General features: G+C 41.9%; 1 protein-coding gene across 4 annotated transcripts in view; it reads left to right on the top strand.

Moving 5' to 3' along the window:
- Positions 1-19,880, top strand: part of elp4 (elongator acetyltransferase complex subunit 4) — a 52,273-nt gene that overhangs the window by 19,297 nt on the left and 13,096 nt on the right. For all 4 annotated transcript variants that reach the window (XM_035651928.1, XM_035651927.1, XM_035651929.1 and 1 more), the window contains 2 exons: positions 400-508; positions 2,836-2,942. In XM_035651928.1, the coding sequence (XP_035507821.1) occupies positions 400-508; positions 2,836-2,942 (216 nt within the window). The remainder of the gene's footprint in view (positions 1-399; positions 509-2,835; positions 2,943-19,880) is intronic.

Raw genomic sequence — 19,880 nt, 5'->3', positions numbered from 1 at the left:
CACTCACACAGAAACTTACTTCCACATTTGCATGCATTCACACAGACGTACACAAATCCTGCAAATGGAAATACTGAATATGAAATATTTCTCCTCAGAATGGTGCAATATGTGCTGGTTTCATGAAAGATGAAAATGCAGGGAAATGCTGGAAATTTAACACTGTCACACTTAGCGGTGGGTAGTAGTACACACACACACACACACACAATTTGAAATGGTGGCACATTCATTCAGTGACACCTGCATCTTGTGTGATTAAGAGGAAGCTCAAAAATGGGGGAGAAAAATTAAATTCTGTGTAAATGCAGAAGTTGATGTCCTACTATACTCACACCTACATACCTGCTCTCTCTGTCGCTCTCCCCCTCTCTCTCACTCACTCTCTCGGTCCTACAGGACAGAGCTCTAATGGGCAGCATAACCAGGCTATGTGACAATGCCATAGCCCTGGAATCATTCAAAGGCTCTGAGAGAGAGACCAACCCACTCTACAAAGATTACCATGGTAAGGACACACACACACACACACACACACTTGCTTATCTTTCCGTCTCTTTTCCAACAAATACACACCCATACACACAGGCAGTGCATTAAGGCTGGGGCTGGGCTGTGGATGGAGGCAGGGCAGCCCCCTTGCAGGCCAGGCTGTCAGTGCGCGTTAGTGTGCTGCTGCTCAATCAGACGTGCTCCTCAGTAGACAGGCCGGGGGGGATTCAGCTGCCACGCTGTACCCCCTCTCCCTCGCACCCTCACCCCCTCCATCTCTGCCTCCCCCCCTCCAGCAGAGCCTCTCTCCCTCTCCCTCTCGCCTCGCCCCCTCTCCATCCCTAGTCCCATACCCCTGAGGCTCTGGAGCAGAGCAGACCAACACTGGGGAATCGATATTCTCACCATCACTCTCTCTTCCTCTCTGCCTCTATCTCTCTATCCCTCGCTCAATGTCTCCATGGCCAGCATGCTCTGCTAATAAATGGAGGGCAAGGCTTTCAGTAGGGGAAGAAGACACCAGTAAGGGACGACTGGAGAGAGGGAAACGAAGGGGGGGGCAGGCAACATAGTTTGTCTCTTCTCTCCCGGTCCTCACCATCACTTTTCCTTTACCGTTTTACCATTCCTTCTTTCTCCTGTTTGCATCCCTCTTTTCTATCACTCTACCACACTCTTCACGCATAAAGGTCAGTTTAAGCGAGTGGGGTATTTTTAGCCATGCCTCTCGAACTCTCCCACTCACTCTTGTGCTTTTCCGCTCATTTTTCCCCTCTCTCCCTTCCTCGGGTAAGACAGCCCTGGTTGTGACAGATGAAGGGATGAGGAGTAAAAACATTGAATGGCAGATTTTGGTTTCATCCAACAGCATGTTTTATTTAGACAACACGTCCCATAGTGATCACATTCCTCTGCATTGTAAAAGCAGGTGGCATGTAAACCCATTCAACATATGAGCGTTGTAATACATAATTCTTTAAAATAATTTTGTATTACAAAAATGTTCTTCAGAATTTGCTGTTAATATTGTTTTATTATCTTGTTCAAGAATATATTTGCCCTCTGTTTAACCAGCCAGAGAAATTCTGGTTGAGTTATGAAATACATTTATGTGCATGATTGTTTTGATGTGTGTTCATGAGTGCAAACGCATCTGGTACGAGTGTGAGAGTGCGTGCGAATGCGCGTGCGTGCGTGTTTGCGGCAGCAGTTCAGGGCTGCTCAAAGCATGCTGGGAAGCCTGTCACTGCAAATCAGGCAAGGGGAAATCACCCAAGTGCACAGAGGAGAGAACCAACCATCCCCCACTTTCTCTGTCTGTCTCCCTTTCTCCATTACTCCCTCGATCTCTTCTTTTCTCTCTCACGCTCATTTATACCACCCCACTTCTACAGTACTTTTTACAGTTTTATAAAAATGTAACTTTGTGGTGACAGGGAATGAGAAATGAAGAATAAAAAATGCTTCAAAGCTTCCACCTATCCTTTGCAGCTTGTATTTTCACTTTCTGTCCCTCATTGCTCTAATGTGTCCTTTAATTGGCAGATTTCCTTTACAGTACAACATGCTCCAGCCTGTAGGGATAAAAGAAAAGAGTACGAATGCCAATATAGAAATGTTTATAGATATCTGATAACAAATAATTTCATTGGTAGTTTTGTCTTACACTTAACAGTGATATTTTTTATATCACTGCAATACCACCATGTTTCTAGATTCTGCCAGTGGAGTTCACTGTAACTATGATGCTTAATAGTGATATAAATGTCTGAAAAATACTAGCCTGTTAATGCCTGCCCTGCTACATTCATTCAAGTAGATGAGCATAGTTTACTTCAAATGTAACACTGTTTTTAGTTCAGCATTTTCAAAAACTTAAAAAAATCTGCATTTTGTAATCAGCTGGTTAATCCTTGAAAACTTCCTTTTTAAGATTTTTTCTGTCCCGCCAAGATGAGAAACTGCCCCTTTCGGTCATAACAAGAGTTACTGAAATGTACAAAAATTAGAATACTATTTTTATCATTTGTAATTCTAGCAGTTTAAGCAGTTTTATTTAAAATAAATAAATGAATATTTCAAATTAATCATCTTATCAAATCATCCTTGGTTGAACTCTTGAGGTTGTTAGTAGTAATTCATACTGAATTTTGCATGTGTAATTTAGACTAGAGAAAAACCTAATTCTCTAAAAGTGGCACTATTTTACACATTTTTATACATTAAAAAGAAAGTTTGTTGTTTTTTATTGACACAGTTTAACATAAAACATGCACATTGTGAATAGGACTAGAATATCTTGTTGTAACTTTCCTTTATATTCTGCTTCACTGTCCTTCACAGGCCTGCTGCATGTACGCCGAGTTCCTCACCTGAACTGTCTGGCAAGTAAACTTCCTGACCACAAGGACCTGGCCTTCAAGCTCAAAAGAAAACAGTTCACTATTGAGGTATGTTGTCAAGGATACTCAGCATATCCAGGGTTTGCTGAACATAAACAAAACATGGTGTTTAGTGGTTCTACACTCTTGGTGTATTTGTAATGCTCTCTGTCAATTTTTTGGTTTTTATAACGTGCCATGTAACCATTAACCCACTACAACAACTGAGTTTAGACACAAAGTCATTATTTATGAAGAAAGCCATTACATTTGTTACCATTCATCACGTTCATAGCACTGCTGAAGTTAAGTGGTGATGATAAAGAGAAATCTCTCATGTTGGCCAAGTTCTGCCAGCCTGTGTTTACTTTTGTCTGTTATTGGGTGTCAAAATCAAAGGTGAAGCTATTGATTATACACTGTTGCTGCCACACTTACTCCAGTGTAATGTCAAGAGGCAACAGAGTGAGAAAAATGTCTATCTATATTCATGAATCTGCAATGAAAAAATACTGGTGGCAGTTTAAGTTAAAGTTATTTATATTTTGATATATGAAAGGAATATGAATGTATAACTGGTCATGGTATTGATGCATGGTCCCCAGCCATCCAAGGACAAAAAAAATGAAACCACAACAAACAGGTTTGCACTATCAAAGAACATTTTAGCCACAATAGCTCTCAAGGGAAATGGATATGTACAGGAGGTGCTGCTTACTTTGTCTGACAGGTTGATGTTCTTTCACTCCCCAGCCAGCATTAGCCATGACCTGTTGAGGCAACGAATCAGTGTGATCAGTGTTTTTTTGTTGAAAAAGATTGTGGGGCAACAACTTCTTCAGACAAAAGTAAGAAAAGGAAATTACATTACATAAATCTTAATATGCCTCCAAAAACAATCATTCATATTTTGACTCCTCTATAGCCTAACTGCAAGACACTGTAGGACTAGGTAAATGAGGCAATGTCATAGTCATACAAACATTGCTTGCATGCTGAATGATAGCAATAGGAGAAGAGGACGAGGAGAGAGGAGAGGCATTTGGCGTGAACCCATGTTTGAACTGAATGCGAGGGGGAGGAGAGCAGAAGAGAACTGGACTACGAGGGAGGGCATCACTATGAATAAAGGAAAATAAGTATGTCACTGTTCACAGGTTTAAACAGTTCAGCAGCAGTGAGTTGTGCACCAAGCCTTTGATTCACAATAACATCAAGCCATGACTATTAGAAAAGTGACCTGATATAAACAGATTATAAATATCATACCATGCTATAACAGTAACATAAGCTAAAAATCCTTTAGTCACCAATTGTAAGCTGACTTTAGTAAAAAGGAGACAAAGCGGTTAAACTAAAAATCCTGTAGCTGCTCAATCAGCTCATTCTCAATGGAGAGCATAACCAGTGCATTGAGTTGTTCCTCACAGTGGCGCAAGCAAATTTTTATTGTCTTCAGAGTAGAGAAACTTCTTTCTGATTCTAATATTGCCATGGGAGTTTGATGACGATTTTTAGAAGTGTGACATTCTCAGCAAAACCCTCATTCAAGTGGATAGGTAATAGCAAAGACAGGGCTGTTACCAGTGACTAGTGATACAGCGATTCATCTCTTCAACTTTTAGTTTACTGCACAGTCACTATTGGGGAAGGAAAGGAAAGGATTTAACAAACTCACAAAAACACAAAAAAGAGCTGTAAGCTAGTTCATCAGCAATAAGGTGGTCACTCTTATATTTTTAACATTCCCTTTGGCATTGTACAAAACATACACCATTGACATAGCGAATAATTCCAATAGCTGTTGGAAGGTGGGCTCCTTTAGCTTTTTGGAAAGGCTCATCCCAACTAGATTGCACCAGAGCAGTTCTGCACAGCTCACCTGAAAATTACACTGACAGTTTAAAGTATAAAAAAGTTTAAAGTTCCATCGGATAGCTGGTGGCCTCCAAGTGCATCTTTTTGTTGCCCCTACAAGGGCTGCCAGTGCTGCCCAGTGATAGGTTTCCTTCATCAGGGTCTGTACGCAGCGGACATTCCCGCTCATCACAGTGGCACCAACATGTATTTGTACCATCAACTTGTCCGCTAAGTGCTGCAACTGTCCTAGTACTAGTACTAGTGGCTCCAGTACACTATTGATAGTGTTAGTCAGGCCCACAGCACTTTTATACTTAACAGCTTATTCTAAATTGAACTAGAGGTCCCTTTGAAAACTGACTGAGCATCATAGCACCCCTTTGGAGCTTGAGTCACCCTCAGACATGGTTTCAAATATGTATTGGAAAATCCCAGGGTTCTGACTGTCTGCTAACTCATCATGGCCATGTAGTGTCATTTCCCATTTTCCACACAGTTTAATACAGGTGACCATTCAACTGAGCACATAGCTGTTATCCTGAACTTGCTGGTCACACTGCTCAATTCCCCTTTCATATGCACTGTGAATGTGGGTAGCTATGTTTGCTCTGAAGAGCAAGCCCAATTTTACTGCTGTCTAGATGACTCCCGCTGCTTTGATATTTGCCAATCCTTTCCGAAAGATGCGTTAAAAAAAGCGGAGCTGGCGATTAGTTGACCAGCCGTATGGTAAACTTGAATTGTAAAATAACGATAAATAAGAGCAGCAACCAAGGATTTTTACGTCATGCATTAATCCAACGTTAATTTCTAAGTTACTCAGTACCATTAAAACCACAATATGTTCTGCTGCCAGTAGGTGGGGCTTTGCCTCATTTGCCCCAAATGCCCCATTGGCGGGAATACATTAATATTTTTTTTCCTTTCTGTGAAGAATGGTTAAAACTATTTTCATTTTGTATGATACTTTAAAATCTTTCAATTAGACCATTTGGTGCATTTGAGTATAGATCTCAGGACAGGTTTGTATTGCCTTTCCCTTCATTCTTTCATTTTGATTTATGATTTCTCATGCATTTTCACTTTTTCTTCCTGTCAGAGACACATCCATTTTGCATGTGTCACATCATTACTCTTATTCAGAGCAATCAATCTGTCACTGAACTACCACTCTAGAGACAAATTAAGGGGCCCTCCTCTTAGCTCAGGCTCATGATTGGTCCTCATTACATTATCATTACCTTATCACACCCTCTGGTCCTTGGCTCTTAGTGAATCCTATTGTCTCAGACAGGAGGTGAGGGGGAGGAGAGGAATGCCCCCCCCCCAACCTTCCTCTGCGTCTTACGGTCAACCCCTTCTCATTTTCTTCAAGCCTTCACCATCCTTCTAACCCTCCTGTCTGTATTGGCCCAGCCCCCCTCCTTTCTCTGCCCCCCTGAATAGTCTACTCCAGTATAGATTTATAAGGTCCGTAAAAGTCAAGGTGGTTATCCTCAGTGGTCTTTTAATTAGGATTCTATTGGGCAGGCCAGGGGGCCGAGGCCTAGGGCATCCCTATAGCTCTGTGGGGCCTGGATACTGTGTCATATATCCCAGCAGCACATTGTAAAGATCAAGCTTTGTCTGCCTTCCTTGTTTAAGGAGCTTTATTGGAGTTTTTTGGTGAATGGTAACCATACTCTTGTATTGCCCTCATACACATAGCAGTAAAAGAAAATCAGAGTGATAATCCATGTTGGACTTATTCATTTGATGTCATTCAAATTCTAAAATGGCTGTGATTGCTGACGTATATAATATGAAATGTCAATCACAATCCTTGGCCATGACACATCGTTGTGTGTCAGGGAATTTCCCAGAGAACATTGTATCATATCACCAGTCATGCATCAAATCAATCAAAACACAGATTAGTCATTGTAATGTGCTATTATGAGACCGTGATTGGCTGTCATTCATTTGTACATCACCTTAGATGGAGATGTCACAAAGGTATGAGTGCATGTTGGCTCTCTGTCGCCTGTTGCAGAGGCATTGGTTTATACCAGTATACCTGTGTATAAGTTTGCATGCAGGACTACGTTTGTGCTCTTGACTACGTGGCTCATAGTATACTGTGTTTGACCTGTTGGTCAACTGCCTCGGTGGGCCACTGATTGACATATGAGATGGTGATTGGATTCTAAGCCCAGTGTCTGAAGTGTGACAGCTCACACCATCCCTGCTAATCACCTCATTTACTCAAGCTACAGGACTCCTCTGCCTGGGGCCACATAATACAACATTCTCTTACTGTTTTTCTGCCGTGCTCACAGTTCTTCCAAGCATCCATCGTGGTAGTGACCTCTCCGCTGCTGTGCCCTTCTTTCAACTTTTGACTGCTTTTTTGTTTTTTAAATTCAGAGAATCCTGTCTTGCTCTGTGTATCATCTATCTGGATTAATTTGTGATATGGTGGTGGTGAATGACAGGTGATTGACAGCGCTAGCTCCTCACCAGCTGGGCCAGGCAGCTACATGTCACCCCAACTGTGCATGGAGTCATGCTGGTAACTAATTTCTTAACTGCTGTTTGACTCATGCTTCTATCACCTAGCACCTTAGGAACGCGGAAAAGTATTTGTCCGCCAGCACACAGAGCACAAGTTTTGTCAATAAAGACATACTCTTATTCAGTATTATTTATAAATCACGATTTTCCTTAGGTTTTACTATATTAATTTCCAATCCCACTGTCAGCACCATCTCGGGTTCTGTTGGTTCCGTGATAAGGTTACCACGGTAATAGTTGACGTTTCCGAGAGTTCAAGCTGCGGTTGATGAGCAGTTATTAGCCATGGCGCCTGAAGCCAGAATTAACCCATGGCCCTGTCTGAGCAGGTAGGGGAGTGTTAGGTGTTTAGACAAGATTAACACATACTCATAGACACATACACAAACATTGCTGACTCCCACACATAGAGATATTGACATTCGTGCAGCAGCATAAGCACATACTTATTGAGAAATGCATGCATATATGTGACACGCAATGTGTGTGAGAATTTTTCACTCACTCATATTAAGCCGAAACGGGCTTCTTTCAATAGTTTCACAACGCAAAATGCTTTGAGGATGAAGCTCTGAAGAATGCAGATGGTACGCAATTACATTCTCCTTACCTTTGTCTGACCCTTTAAACTGACAGGCTATGTGCCTATGGGGTACTGGGGTGCCGGAGGCAGGTCATGGGGTCAAATACAGTATAAGACGGGGATTTGTGTCAAATTAGTCTTCACTTATAGAGGCTATTTTGGAGGTGTCTGCAGAGCTCTGTCGCTTAGTCTGGCTGCGTAGTTTGTACAGGCTTTAAGGAAAACATTTTAGTCTTGAGATGTATTTTAATGTTAATGTGTTATTTTACAGTCAGATTCAAACCAAAGATTTTGCAGTGCCTTATGTCACATTGATTAATGTAGGATTTCACCAACATCTGAGTCAGAATTAAAAATAGGGAAAAGCTTCTATATATCTGACATAGGCTGCGTGGAAACCGACTACAGCCCTGCATGAAAAAATGCATATGATAAGCCTTGAAACTTTTGGATCCTTTATTCAACTTGGATTATATATTGCCATCCCATCTCGGTACCTGAAAAAACACACTCCCACTGACGCAACACCTGAACTGTTTTAACACAGGCTGTTTTGGTCTGAACAAACAAACATGGAGGCCTCATGTCAGCCAAAGTCCAGTGTTAAAGGCAATTAAACACCAATTTAAAGTGCTGGATTGCCTATGAACTGTATTTGTAACCCTCACACAACCAACTCTGTGATCATACAGACATCTTGAGTTGTCCAGTAACCTTCCATCCCACATGACACGAACTTGGCATTAGCCAGCTGTATAATTTTTCAAGCCGAGTGGAGGGGAAGCAAAGAGGGAGCAGAAAAAGGGGATGAAGTTCATGATGGTGCTGAGTAGAAGAAGACTTAACGAGAAGAGGAAGTCAAACTGAAAGAGTCCGAGGGAGGTGTGTAGAGTAGGTTAATGTTTCTTGGCATGTCCTCAAAACGTCTTTAAGACAACGCCTGTGTCTGCCCCCTGTTGAAGCCTGTGGGTGCCGAGGGAAGGGTGTTAATGGACCTATGTGAGGAACAGAGCGAAGGCTTGGAGAGGAGGGGGGAGGCAAAAGCAGAGAGGAGCAGTTAAGTGATTCTCAGGTCAGGTTTAATTAAAATGAGGGCTTTTCCTCAGAGGCACCAAACCGTCTTATTGAGAGAGAAATAAAAAGGGAGGGAAAGAAAGAATTGTGGAATGCAGAATGAGTTAGACAGAGACCCAGTCCTCGGGGCTCGTTTGTATTTTGTTTATATGTTTGTTTGCATTCCATGCCTGGTCGTATATCTGCTTTCCCATGTCTTAAATAATGCTTGGTACTAAAGATCAGAGAACAGCCACTGTTGAAATGAACTCATATGGAGAAAGAACTGAACTGGGTCATTTAATATTTACTTCCATTAACGGATCACAATGACTATTCGCAGACGGAGAGTAAAATAAATACAAAAACAGCCTTAAAGGATGTCCTGAACCTAGTAGTAGCATGCAAAAAATCCTTGCATTCTCGGTACATCTGTCTGTGATTCCTACATCTGCCTTAGGAATCACAATCAGATGGAAAAGGACCTTTTGGAATAATATTCCAATTGAATAATTTATACTTCCTCCCTTGGTGCGCACCAGACTCTGTCGCATTTTGGAATGAGTTGTGCTTATGGTTTGTGCGTGTATGAGAAAAAGAGAGGGAGAGAGCCCGGTGCAGGCCGGTAAGTGGCACGCAATCGGACCCCTCAGCCGAACAATATTCACACAACATACATCAGATTTGCATCTATTATTTAACAGCGGTTTTATCTGCTGTGCACATGTGCATGTGTGTTAGAAAAGGCCCAGCTTGTAATGTCTCTGTGCTGAATCTTGTGGGTGGGTGGCGGGTGCAAACGTTAATGTGCTTTTGGGTATGTTCGTCGACTTCTTAAATACTGATCTTTGTCAAATCTATTGATTGAGAAACAAACCCACATGCCAAATCAAGTTTCATGGTTTGAAGTGCAAATTTGACCGGGCATAGGTGATCTAAAGTCGAGGCATGAGGAGAATGTGTTTGTCCCAACCAGGTCATGGTTCAGAAATCAATAAGGACACTGGCTAAAACAGTCCCCAATGAGTGTGTTTTCATTGTCAAACGCCTAGAGAGAAAAAGTAGTAGCAGTGGTGTTTGCTGTAGCAGAGTCAAAGCTCAATAAGAGAGTATCTGGGACTTTGCCAAATGTGCTGCCCTGTATACTATATCAACACAATGCCGAAACGTTTCTTGCAAACAGGCAGTATTAAAGGAAAACAAAACAGGGCATATGTGCTCTTCCTGCCAGACTGAGTAAGAGTGTGGTCTGCCTGAACTCGCCCTGGAAGTGAAGCTGTTTCATCAGTGAGCAGTGAACCCTTAACATAGTCCATGCACCACTCAGCCCCCATCAGACTAGACTGGCCACATTGGACTCAGACCTGATTAAAGTAGTCCTAGTTGTCTTCAGTTCCCATTAGAGAGATAAGGGGAAAGAGGCTGTAACTTACATGCCACCCTACATCCATGGGGTCTTGTGGTACTATAGGGTATGTGTAAGTGTGTTCAGAAAGGACTCTCCATTAGCATAATGGTAGTGACTGGGGAACCATAGGCCCCCTGGTGCTTATAAACTGGGTCTTCACTGTATCCTTGTCTTCTTTGTAATTTTATTGTTATCTCCTAGGCTTTGGAAAATAGTGTCAAATTTTGCCTTAGGTCCATGCACTTTTGTGAAAGTCTTAAAAAACGTTTGCTAGAGTCGTAAACGTGTTGACTGTAAATCCTGTTTATCCTCACAGTCAAGCATGATTCACTATTTTGTTTTGATCCTTGGTTGTATAAACCTAATACTTGCATTCGGTTGTCAATAAAAAATGAATAATGTTGTGCAGCAGCAAAAAATAAGTATATCTGTTGAGTGTTTAATTGAAAACACATTCAAATAATTAATCACCAGTCATCTGCATTTGCAATTGTGTTTTTAAAAAGCTACATTACATTGTTATTGAGACTTGACTAAATAGTGGCGAAAGGTGGAGGTTGTCCTGTTTTGGTCGAAGTCAGGTTTAATTCTGAACTAGCTAAAATTAAACTGACCCGTCACTGGTGTTGCTCCACACAGAAAGTTAAAATTGCAATCATGGGCACAAACAGCTCCATGGTCGGAGTGGTTCAAAGGTGGAATGTTGATCCGGAGCAGGAGCATCGAACTCAGGAAGGCTCTCTGCTTGGGTCCTAAAAATAACTTTCCCACACTCTCACCGCTTAGTGTCCTGGGAGGGTGGGGGGTGGTCAGGAGGAGTGTGTGTATGTATTTTATCTTTGTGTCTGCTCAGTGTTTATGAATGTTGTGCTGCTTGTAATGTTGATACATTAGAGAACACAGATACATTTGTGCATTTTTACCATTATTTCGTAAAGAGTGGAGTTGATGTACACACTGTTTTATATAGACATGACCATATACTAGACTTTGTTTAAGGAGGGTAAAACTAAATTCTGATGTGCCTCTCAGTTTCAGAGATCAATTATTGACAAATCTTTGTGTTGTATAAAATAATTATTTGGTCAAAGGATCATTAACTATAAATTTATGGATGTTGCATTTAGCCTTGATAAAACAACCATTTTATTTAATGCAATCAGCTGAGATCATAAAGATTTGTCCTCAACTACACCTGCAGTGATTGATAGAGTTGGAGGCAATAGGAAGTTGGCTCCTTATTGATCCAGCTGTATGAAAGTACTCAGCCATGTCTGTGAAGGTTGACAATCAAATGTCAACATTTTTTAAAAGCTGTTTTTTTCCACTATCACTACAACTTGAGACTAATGTCTTTGAAAAGCCTATCCACGTTCACTATCATTTCTATACCTCTAACAACTGAATATATGTGCTTACTTCATTCGTGTGTTTGCATCACAAAAAAAGTGGGATTAGCGATGTCAGATCAGTTGGACACTTAGCCTTTTTATCAATGCTGTCTCTGTCAGCTAGCCCTCAATGAGTCCTTGCCTGACGAAAACAAATTGGGTTCCTTGATCCTCTTTTTCTCTCTTTATCTCCAAGCACACCATAAAGGCATTTGTTTCAGCTAATCATGGGAGCTACTTAACCCCTGCTACTGTGAATATGGTTGTATTTAAAAAGGATTCACCCAACAGTCAACACAGAGTTGTTTAAAGTAGTGTTGGCCATTGAGAGAAGTTGGCCGGCTGCTGAATGTAGCAGCCCTCATGAATTTTATGAGGGCAAGTGTCCCTGTCCTTCAGAGTTCACAGGTGGCTATTGAAAGGCCCGGCCAGATGATGGAGGATAGTTAGGACACATATAGAGCCCTGAATAGTCTTTAATTACACTCACTAGATGAGTCAGAGGGCCATTCGAAGGACAAGCTTGCACTTCAAAAGGCAAGTTAGAGGGCTAGGTGATGGCGCCTTATCAAAAAGTTTGCAACCCGTCCATGAATTAGGTTATTATTAGGCGTTAGTGAGTCAGTGGTCTTTTCTTTATGCAGCTGAAATAGAACACATTTCTTTGTGCATTCATCAATGTCTGTATATGTGTGTGTGTGTGGTGTTGTGTGTGTGTTGTGTGTGTGTGTGTGCGCTACCTAACACACATACGTGAAGGTGGGGGGAGGCACTGGGTGGGAGAATACTCCAGTATGTGGCTTAACCAAACTTTCCTTTTGTCCCTAACAATGATGAGTGATGATGAGTGACAGGGGTGTTAGGAGTGGGATCTGGGGAACAGAATGCGCCTAAGCAGTGCTCACCCAAACTCACACAAAAGGCAGCAAAAGGTCAAATCTGAGGCAAGCTTCTTATCCACTGGCAAAACCAATATTGCACCATGTATGCGTCACGTAATAGCTAAACATTTCATGTCTCTTTGCCGTGCTCAGGCTGACACGCCAGTGTATTTTATTTTTTTATGCATTTTCACTACCATCCTGAGTAATTTTAAAAATGACTTTGCAGTACATTTTGAAGTATACAAATTTTGGCAGTTATTGATCATTGAAAGCACTCTACTGGGAGTCTTTATCCCATCGCACCCCTGAAATACCACTGCCTTTTCTCTGCCTCCATTTTAACTTGAGATTTCCCTCTCTCTGTATCACTTCCTTTATTAATCCAACCAAAGCACTTATCAGTATATCTTCTTCACTCTGAAGCACCTAAGAAAACATGCACAGTTGTTCTTTTGTTACGCAAATCCATACATTCTGCTTACACAGCCAACCACACACTAAGAAACCCTCCCCTTACCCCCCCCCAACACACACACACACACACACACACACACACACACACACACACACACACATTATGCCCATCCGCTAGCTAGGGATGAGGAGGACTTGCGTGCAAGTGTTTCCCAGGAGGCAGTTGTAGACTGAGGGTTCTGAGGCCCGGGGATGGCTCTAGATGGCGGTTAGTGAGGAACCAGTATTTTATTTTTTATTTTTTCTGCCTGCTCTCCTCTTCCCCCTCCCCCTTTCTGAGCTCAGGCAGTGATCGTAATGGGGGGTGACAGCTCACCTCTCCCTAGCGTGCCTACGGTCCTTGGAGCGTTAGACCCCCCCCACGTAACCCCACCACCACCACCCCCCAAGTCCCGGAAGGCCACAAAGGTTACTCCATATGTTAGTCTGAGGATTCTTATGAATCTTTTTTTTTTTTCCTCAGACAACTATATTTTCTGTCAAGTCTAGAAAGATTGAGTATGAATCAAATGAAACAAGGTATATCTCTGCTCAATCCTCTCATAAATATATTTGGCCACTATGGAGTCCCCTTTTTTTTTTTTTTTTTGCTCGGTCATCCTCTGCCTCCTGTTCTTCTTTGTGAGTTGCGACTCAGTGGTGTGAAAAGATCCAGAGCCTGGAGTTTCACATCTATTAAAGGCTTCATGTTTGGAGAGGGAAGTGATCTGATGGCCTGATGTTGTACGCTCACTTGCACAGACTGTTTGTATGGGGACGTCATGTACGCTTGCTTCGTCACCCACTGTGACTGTGTCTGTGCATGTGTGTGTGTATTTGTGTGCCTACATGTAGCATGCATTTAATCCTGACACTGTATCCTTGCATGCCTTTGCAATTTTATAACGTATAAGTGTCCTAAACACTGCTTAATTACTTTATTTGAGAAAAAGTAAGACAAACATATAGCCCAGCTTAATTGCTAAGTTCAAAAAGTTTGAAGAAAGTCAGTATTGTTTGTTCACTCAAATGTATGATGGGAATATTTTCTCTGCTGCAAAGTTTTCACTTATTTAATTACTCATATCAGAAATAACCTCCTTACCTCAACAAGAGCTAAGAGGAAGGATCTCACTGAATGCCCCTCTCCAGATACATCTCACAGGATATCAAAGTTAACAGCTTCCTTTGATGCACATCCTTAAAAACACTCAGCAGTCATCTTTTGAGCTTTCTGCATCAACAGAAGTCTTGCAAGGAGATGGGAGATTTAATGCACAAAATTATAATTAAATCAGTACAGTGAATTTCTTTTTTGGTTTTTGTGTATCTTTAAATCTTTGCAAGAGTGTTAATGCTTGTGCAAGTGAAAATGTATAACGTGAGTACTGTGTGTATTGAGAGGAGGGTTTGCGTGCCTAGATGGGCGAGGAATAGCGCACAAAAGCATGTGTAGTGGTGAATATTAGAGTAGGCAGAGTGTTAGCAAGGTCAGTCTGTGTACAGAAAGAAGTGCTTTCCCATCTCAAACTCACTTGCTTTCCCTCTCACTCTTTCTTTTGTCAAAGGCTCTCTCTCTCTACTCCTCTTTTTTTAATCATAGTGAGCTTTTTAAGAGTGTTGATCTCTCTACATTCAGAGCCCTTATCCCAACTTAACAGCCTTCACATTCACCCTTTTTACCTCATTTGCTACCAGACACAAAGTCAGCTTGGCATCTTATAAGCTGGTGCCTGTTTTAAGATGTTGTAATCATGGTGAACATTCAAGCTAAACTCAATTCCTGAACCTCATTTGCCCCAACGTACAAAAAAAAAGATCTAATTTGGATGGTCGGACAGAAGTGCAGAGACACAGCGGCGCTGCTGTGGGAATCAATCTGCAATGTTAGAATATGCGAGATAAGTGCCAAAGGGGGTGTGTGCAGCTTCCCGGCATCCTCTCCAAACACACTGCAGGCTAAAGTGGAATCCCAGCCACGCCCCACGTATCACCCCATGTGATGTTTGGGGATGCATTCGGCACCTACTCTGGACACGCAACATTGTCTTTTTGTTGTTTTGTTTGGGCTTTTTTTCTGTTTGAGCCACATGAGCCTTCTATCGTTTCTCAGTGCGGTGTAAAAGTGCATCACCACTCTGGCCTTAATGGCAGCCTACACATCAGAGAGGGAGGCACTGGCCTGGTGTAATATGACTTGTCTTAATTACAGGCAGTATCCAGTAATAGGCTGCTTCCATAGATATCAGCCATTAGAGCAGTGTCTCTGACGGGAGAGGCCTGATTGGCTACGAGGTAGGTGATAAAGAAGCCATGCCTCATTTACCTCCAATTTTTTGTTCTCATATCCCTGTATTAAAGTCAAGCGTGAAGATGGCAAAAGACTGTGTTAAACTGATTTATGTGGTGGTAGCTAATCTGCTCCTCCTGATTGCATTGTCAGCAATCAGTGCTGCTCTACAAGTAAATGATTTCACTGGATGGAAGTTGTTTCAGCAAAGTTTCAATGCTGAAGTTCTCATTAATGCTGCCTTTTCTGGGCTCATTAAAACTGATATGAGTAGGGCATTGTGACTTACATTCTTTTACTGTTGTGAGCTTATAAAAGGACCCTGCCCGGGCCTGAGGCTTGTCTGTGTGGTTTCACTTCCAAAACCTCAAACCAGCATCTCTTGTCTGCTAATTGAACTAAACCACAAGAAGTGTCCTCAAATAGACTTTACGAACTTGAACAAGAAGTTCTTTATTCAACAGACTTTAATGGTTTCCTCTCAACTATCCGTACTTGCCAGCCTTTCTTTTCTCCCCACAAGTAGACACGCGCCCTCTGACCGACTCCTTGTGTGCTTTCCTTGAAGGTGAGCTCGGATGCTATGATTTACATTGATGTAAATGATCACCAGAGGGATATTGATGGTACATTCACAGTGCTTCCATCTCGCCCATTTACTTTGCCTGTAAGCACCAGAACAGCATGTGATCTGATAACATGATATGTTTGACTAATTCCACAGACGGCTTCACCATCCATTTCAAATGCCATAAAACAAAGTCAAACCATTAAAGATAATATACCCATTATTAGTATGGAAATTAGAAATGGAATAACATGGAGTACTGAAAGCTTGTCACTTGAGTGACAGTTAAAGACAGTCCTGGTTCAGTGCACTGTATTTAAGATATGTTTGATGTTTTTCAAACTCCATATTTGGCATATTATCCTCGGGTGGCAACTCACACCTTGTTGGTATTTAAGACAGATTTCAACGGATATTACCGGATTGTGGTGGCGGTTGCATTTAAGGGTGCAGCTCCCTCATAACAGGGAGGTGTCGTCTGCTGACAGATCACTGTCTGGATGAGAGAGCACAGCAGCATCCCACCTCATTACCGTAGCAACACACTAACCGAGGGACCGACACACTGCTCTCTGTGATTAAGATGTAAATTTCCTCTAATTGGAATGTAAATTCATACATTTATATGAAGACGTCAGCTGTCAGATTGCAATATTGTGTCCTTTTTTCTCCCTCTCCCCTGTTCCCCAAGCAGTGACTAGGTGCCTGTAATCTGCATCATACTCCCGCAGCCCATCCTGGGATTTGCCGTTTGTTTAATGTCGGGCCCATTGTCCTGCATCCAGCCCGTCATTGTAATGCTTCCCATTCATGTTTCTGTGTTTTGTTGCAGTCTGATTTGCTCTCGCTACCTGTGTTTGTTCCTCCATGCATGGCTGAGCCGTCAGGGCTTTGGGGACGGGGAGGGACTTTGAGATGGGGCTGGGGTCATTGGGTGGCCGTATTTTGTGTGTGCATCGATTACTTCTGCTGAATGTTCCTCAATGCAAATAAGTCTGCCACTTTGAGAGGAAGCACATGTATCTGAAGTAATTAATTTTACCCTTGAATGCCAGCTGTGGTGTTGGTGTGATGTGTTCCAAATTGAGCTTTCTCACCAAAAAGGTGTTAATTTAGGGATTTGGCAGATGAAGTAAGTGTGTTTGCCAATGTATATGGCCCAAATAACTGGGATAGGTTGTTATTGTCCTGCTAATTCTGAGATTGAGCCATCATGTGGGATTGTGAGATTACATTGTGATATGGCTTTTTGTTTCATACCAAGCAAAATGATCTGAATTGTCTAAGTTATGTCATAGTGGGCCTACCACAGCCGTGCTCTGTAAACTCTTTTTCTTGAGTGTATGGATGAGTGGTGAGTTTTAATGACGCCACAATTGTTATGAAGTTAATCAAACTCAGTATTGTAAATACAAACCCTCTAATGTTACTTTTTATTGTTTCTATATTTTCCAGATAAAAACATTACTCTTACTCAATGAGAGAAGATTATTAATAAGAATTTTAGTATCTGTATACTAAGTATTTCTATGTACAGTGCTGTTTATGTGTATCGTGACAGTTTAAACACTTAACACCTAAGACAGGATACTAATCCTATTTTCACACAACAAGCTTTACTGATACCTGTCTCAACATGTCACGCTCCTGAACTGATCAGCATGTGCCAAAGAACAATAACAAAATGTCACACCTGACATGCTCATACACAAGCAAATATATAGAAGCAAATGAGGAAGTAGAAGAGAGCAAAGACTTTTAATATGCCTTTCTATGGAAAATTATGCCATTCATGTCACAAAATAATGTATTTAAAACGTTTCCTTGCACATATTTGATTGACCAACACAGTACATTGATGGATGATGTTGTATCATGTTGATTATTGTAAATCGTGAGAAGGTGTTACAGGCTTAATATTGCAGCAAAGAGATGCAGAGTTTGCACAACAGGCTGTTTGGCTGGGATCTCAATCTCAAATTGGCTTGGGCCCACTATAGTAGTATTGTCATCTCATTAGAGGGTCACTTCAACCTTCAGGTACTACAAGAAAGCGCAGTATTCTGAAAATATTTCCATTGAATCTTACTATCAAGAAGTAATTTAAATTGATATGAAACAAGAATAAAAAATTATAAATAAAAAAAAAATAATCTTGTAGGCGGGATTATATTATATTTTTTACGTCATGTTTTGGACTGAAAATAACCCCTAGGCCAGCAGTTTGAGATCCCTGCTGTACAGTGTTAAAAATATTAAGGATTCATAATATTAAGCGGAAGCCTCATTTGCATTTATCCATATCTCAATGGTCTCAAAGCTACAAGAAATCTTTCAGTGAGTGGAAGTTTATATTGACAAACCACATACACTGTTCATCATTAGTGAAATAATTTCCATTAGTTATGTAAAAGACAGAACCTACTGGCGTGCCAGATCCTGCCCACTGGACATGTTTTGATGAATACAAACAAAAGCAGGATGGTTTCCTTTTTGTATGTTTGTGGATTATACAGATCATCAAGCATTTCTGGGTGTGTACACAAGGATCCTGCATATCTCCTGTACATTCCTCTCAGGCACAGGTAGTGTGTGAATTCTCACAGGTCACGCAAACCTTTCGACGGAGGAGGTTCTGATGCTGGAGTTGCCAGGGTGTTTGTGCTATTTTTCACACGCTTTATGAGGAAGTGCTGATATGTGGAAATGTGTGTTTGTATGCATGTGTGCCTACAGACCTTAATCAAATAAAAACAAGACGCATAAACCTTAAAGACAATGTGATGTGTTCACAGTATATCGCTGTGTGTGAAGGTTGCTGCGGGGTTTGACAACAGCACGTGTAGGTGTTGTAGGGTGCAGGAAATTAAAAACACTGTAGCTCCCACAAGGAACCTCTAGGCCACGTCAAGCAGCAAAGAGGAAGAGAAAAGGGGTGAAGGGACCCTTCTATTTTTAAGTTCAGCCGCAGGTTACTCTAGCTGAACCTGTATAAAAGACACGGTAGTTAGTAAAAGGCCACGAGGTCTTCACAAGCTTTGCCTGTTGTGCTGAATGTGACAGAGCCTGGGATTCCCATGCATGATTCCAGCTGAGGGTTGAGCTGTACACCAGGAATCCTGACTATGCTGCCACAGCATGTCAATGCTACTCCACCCACCTGTGGCAGCAGACCTGTGCGGCGTGCCCTCCCTCAATTAGCCCTCTATCAGGAAGGAATCCTAATAAACCTGCTCCTTTCACTTCCATTCCATCCATCACCTTCTGTTTATTGCACCGAATCAACAGCGTGGAAAGCTGACACGTTCCCAGCCGTTGTTTCGGTTAACCAGGAATCTGCCTCTGGTCAGGTGAACCGGTCGACTCTGGTCATGTGGGTTATTTTCAAGGTTGGGATGTGCTCGTACATCCTGGTGACTGTAGAGCAGCCTGTCAGGGATTTCATCCAGATGCACCCTACTTAAACTGTTCTACCCATCACCTGACTGTTCAGGTGTCAGAGAACGAGGTGAGTCATCTCTTTGCCTTTGAGTGCCAAGGTAAAAAAAAATGGTGTACTGTACAAGTTGCTCTCTGATTGAGATTTAGAATGTTGTATATTAAGGACTTCTATTCATTTAAATCTTTTCAAGATATTATTAATGATGATAACATTTTATACTTACTCTTTATAAGTCCTCTTTTGCAACGTAGTACCACACAACTAACCAGGCTTGGCTCACCGTAGTCACAGCACAGACATACAAGAGGAGAGGTAGGAAGGAACTGGGTGAGAGAGACAGACAGAGGAAGAGAGAGACACCAATTTGTCCCCCAGGTATGACAGAGTCACTCATGCAGAAAGATCCCACATGGAGGGAGGTGGGAGAGTGGGAGAAGGTGGGTGGGGTGGGGGGGGCCTGAAGGAACTCTTGGCTCTCTCTCCTCGTTCGTACCCGCCTTCCCTGAAAACACATCTGTCTTC

Source organism: Morone saxatilis, unplaced genomic scaffold, assembly GCF_004916995.1.
Source record: "Morone saxatilis isolate NCDOM2014 unplaced genomic scaffold, NCSU_SB_2.0 Contig11, whole genome shotgun sequence".
NCBI classification, from domain to species: domain Eukaryota; kingdom Metazoa; phylum Chordata; class Actinopteri; family Moronidae; genus Morone; species Morone saxatilis.
This window is presented reverse-complemented; position numbering and strand designations above follow the sequence as displayed.